The 3,946-nt window shown below is 45.7% G+C and overlaps 1 protein-coding gene across 4 annotated transcripts in view; it reads left to right on the top strand.

Annotated features, from left to right (window-relative positions):
* Positions 1 to 3,946, top strand: part of USO1 (USO1 vesicle transport factor) — an 86,927-nt gene that overhangs the window by 44,930 nt on the left and 38,051 nt on the right. For 2 of the 4 annotated variants that reach the window (XM_025198052.1, XM_025198054.1), the window contains 2 exons: positions 544 to 755; positions 1,926 to 1,946. In XM_025198052.1, the coding sequence (XP_025053837.1) occupies positions 544 to 755; positions 1,926 to 1,946 (233 nt within the window). The remainder of the gene's footprint in view (positions 1 to 543; positions 756 to 1,925; positions 1,947 to 3,946) is intronic. The other 2 variants (XM_025198056.1, XM_025198055.1) reach the window with 1 other exon arrangement.

Genomic DNA, 3,946 nt, shown 5'->3' with positions numbered 1-3,946 from the left:
TGGTGCCGTTATTACCAGAGTCTGTGTTCCTCCTCCAGCTTCTGATTCTTGACCTGTCCCTGTGGATGAGGTGGCATAGCATGGTGCAGAGGAGCCAACGGAATCTGCAACTGGAGAACTTGGAGGACTTGGGGTCTCCATAGGGCATGGAAGCATGCCATGGTGTGGGTGGAAGCAGGTACCCAGTGTGCACTGGTGGGCCACACAGAGCAGGAGGTGGGGCTGCCAGTGTGGTATGGGGGGCACCCACCACACAGTGCGGAAGGGGGATGGTGCCCACACGGCTCCGTGCCATGCTGTGGCATGCAGCCCAAGCACCAGGCAGCTGGAAGGGTAGGTTGGAGCATGTTCCTGTGGCCGCTAGCCACTCAAAGGTTGGACAGCCCTGTTTTAAACTGTTGTTTTGCTGGGGTAAGCATCGTGTGTATCCAGTATGAATTACAATATACCTGCTCAGGGCTAGAATGCTTCTATATCAGATACTTTGCAATTTCAGTTATGGCTTATGTTTGTGTAACTGCAGCTGTTTTGCTGTTTTTAAAGCTACAGGTAATTCAGTCTCAGCTGGCCAGTTGCTCTGTGGAGGACTCTTTTCTACAGACTCTCTCTCAAATTGGTGTGCTGCTGTGGCCCTGGCCCATGCTTTACAAGAAAATGCAACTCTGAAAGAACAACTGCTAAGAGTTCAGCTTGCAACAAGCATCGGTAACCCACCCGTGTCTCTGCTTCAGCAGTGCACCAACATTCTGTCACAGGTAGCGTGTCAGTTGTTTTGTGTCCTTCACTGACAATAGTCTGTTCACTTGAGAAGAATATTTAGTTCGATATTGATGGTTCCAAAAAAAAAAAAAGTTTAATGTTTTCAGCACAAGTGAAAAGGGGCTTCTGTTTCTCCTGGTGATGCTAATCTAGTGACCCTGAAAATTATTTTTGCAGTAAAAAAGAAAAAGTTAGCAGAACTGACCTACCAGGAATTGCTGTTAGAAGTTGCCATCCACTAACATAACTCAGACTCCTGTAATTTGAAGTGATAGTATTTTAATCTGTTTCTCTACCTTCACTATTATGAATGCAAGATGCTAAAGGAGGCCAATTTTAAAAATAAAACGGGAAAATATTTGGGAAATTGTTACAGTTGTAACAAGAAATGCTTTTTTGCCAAATATAGAGAAACAAGGGAACATGCTTTGTTTCGGTTTACTTAACAATACAGAGTGTTGTCACATGATTTGCTTCTGTTGGGTCTTTAACTTCTTTTCTGTTAGTGCATAGAAGGTCTGACAGGCAGATGTAGCACCTGAATCTGTTTTTAGTCGGCTTTCTAAAGACAGTTCTTCAGGTTAATAGTAACTGTTTATATGATAGTGCCACTTAAAAAGGATGTAGTAAGAATACAGTATGTAGACTCAGGTCTGCAAAATTAAAGTATTTTCCTCTTCTCATGTTTTCCAAAGTCTGTCTGAACTGACAGGTTTTACCTCATTATTACTATTCAACCTTTCCGTACCCATCTTCAGTAAAACACATGGTCATACCATTTCTTTTTGCCCTTGGTTTCTGTTTGTTCATATGCTGTCCCTGTTTGTTCAGTCTTTCAAGAAAAAATAACCTTTGAAGTATGGGGAAGGTAATTTCTCAGTGTAATTAGGCTAGCCTACAAAAAGAATTGTAGCTAAATGCAACTTGTCTATGTTGGCCTGACTGTTTGAGTACTACCTGTTCTGAAAATGAACCAAAATATCATAAAGTTGCCCTTTCCTCCTCAGCCTTTGAGAGACAGTAATAATTTTAATATAATTTCCAGTAAGTCTTCAGTTTTACGTTCTGCTAGAATCTTAAGGTAGTTTTGAGATTTATTTCTGAAATTTTTTTCTGCAAACAAATCATAAGTAATAAGTTTGAATCTTTTAATGTATAATTTACAGGGTGATAAGATCGACAGACGGGTATGTATTTCTTGTCATGAGCAGGGCCTTTTTCTGTTGTCTTGGGTTTTGCTGATTTTTTTGTTTGTTTGTTTGTTTTTAACTGCTTTTTGAAGTGTTTCCATGTTTCAGGCAATTTTTATTTCTAGCATAACAAGCTCTCTCCATACGTTTCCATGGGAATCTTCAGCGGTGTTCTTGGGACCTGTGGGATGAGGGTCTTGGGTGACATGGGTGCTTTCTTTCCATTGGGTGCACTGCACATTCAACAGCTGCTCTGTAACTTCCTAGAGTACATTAAAACATTTTTATTCTGTTTCGGAGATTTGGCCACCAAATCGGGCTGAATCTCCATCGAATCGAATCAGCGACTGAAGCTTCGTACAGCCCTACTAGGCAAGTCATTTAACCAAGCTTTACATGTTTGGTGCTTAATTAAGCATTCCTCATTTTCTGAAGTCTCAAGTGGAGATGTTGAGAGTCTGGCCTGCAGAAAATCTGAGTTTAAAATTAGGGGTACACCGATAGAGATTTTGAGGGCCAATACCAAAAGCCGATATTTAAGGAGGCACATTGGCCGATACCAATCTGATATCCTATACAGGTGCCTCCAGGTAGTAAGTCAGGTGTGGTGGACGGGGCATGGGGGGTGCAAATCAGCGCCCCCAGTGGTGAGGGCTGGGGCAGGGGCAGGCACTGCACAGGCGGGGTTTGGGGATGGGACATGGGATGGAGGTGCAGCTCATGGGGTGGGGGCAGCTCCCACTGCTGGTATGCATCCCGGGAAGGTAGGGGGGACACGTGCCCCTGGATTTGTGCAGTGCGGGGTGGGCAGCAGTTGCAGGGTGCAGCCGGTGCTGCGTGGGGCTTTTTTTGCCTGGGGCTGTGCCCTGAGTGTGCTAGTGGTGCTGGGAGGAGGCTTTGGCCCCCCAAACTTTGCCACAGCTCCGGTTTTCCTGGTGCTTGGGTGGCTTTTCCCAGTGCTTGGGCGGAGGTGGAGGATTCAGCCAGGGCTGGGCTGGGTGGCAGCGCAGGACTGGGAGTGGAACTGTGGCAAAATTTGGGGTGGCTGAAGTTTCCTCCCAGCACTGCCGGAGCCTGTTCCAGAGCCTGCTGAGCCCCGGCAAGAAAAGCCCCACGCAGCACCGGCTTCGGCATCCATTGTGCAACTGCAGCCTGCCTCATGCCATGCAGATCCAGGGACACGTGCCCCCCTGCCCTCCTGGGGTGCAAGCAGCAGCAAGAGCTGCCCCCACTCCATGAGCTGCACCTCTGTCCCGTGATTCCACACCCCCCCCCCCCAAGAAGCTGGGCAGCTACTGCCCCTGCCTCTTCTATTGCCATGGGGGGCGTTGATCTGCGCCCCCCCACGCCCCTTCTCTCCCCCTTTCCTTCCCGCCTCCCCTTCCAACTTACCAGCTGGAGGCAGCTTTCCATGATGCTGTCTCTGCATGCTGTGCTGCGGCTGCACGCAGCATGGGCATTTATTGGCCCCAGGACATAGACAGTTTTCTTCATATCGGTACTGATCCGATATTGGACTGATGTATTGGTGTACCTTTATTTAAAACTGCAGCTGCTATTTTCTGCACTGGTGCATTGAACATATAAAGGGCTGTGAATGTATTTTGAAAAATCAGGCCTGTGTCAAGCTGGGTACCCAAAAGTTTAGTACTTGGTTATCATTTTATCCTGAGTATTTGCCTCAGTTTTCTATCTGTGAAATGAGGATGAGGTTATCACAAAGGTGAGGGAAAGAAAAAGTAATATTGACAAAACATTCAGATACAAGAAATGCCAGGAAAAATGAGAAATGTTTCAATCTGCTAAGGGTTTGGATTGTGTAAGTTAGGTTAAATAGGACCTGGTGTCAGACAATGAAGGTGGATAATAAAAAATATTGTCCCTTACCTTTTCTCTAAATGAGGTAAGGGTCTTGATCAAAAACTTGTCAGTAGCCTTGTATGCATAACAAGTTATAATGTACTTGTGTAGAAGGCTGATTGAAGATTGTATGGATT

The sequence above is a fragment of the Alligator sinensis genome, unplaced genomic scaffold (assembly GCF_000455745.1).
Source record: "Alligator sinensis unplaced genomic scaffold, ASM45574v1 scaffold222_1, whole genome shotgun sequence".
Taxonomy (NCBI): Eukaryota; Metazoa; Chordata; order Crocodylia; family Alligatoridae; genus Alligator; species Alligator sinensis.
The sequence above is the reverse complement of the archived record's forward strand: the minus strand, read 5'-3'. Positions and strand labels throughout refer to the sequence as shown.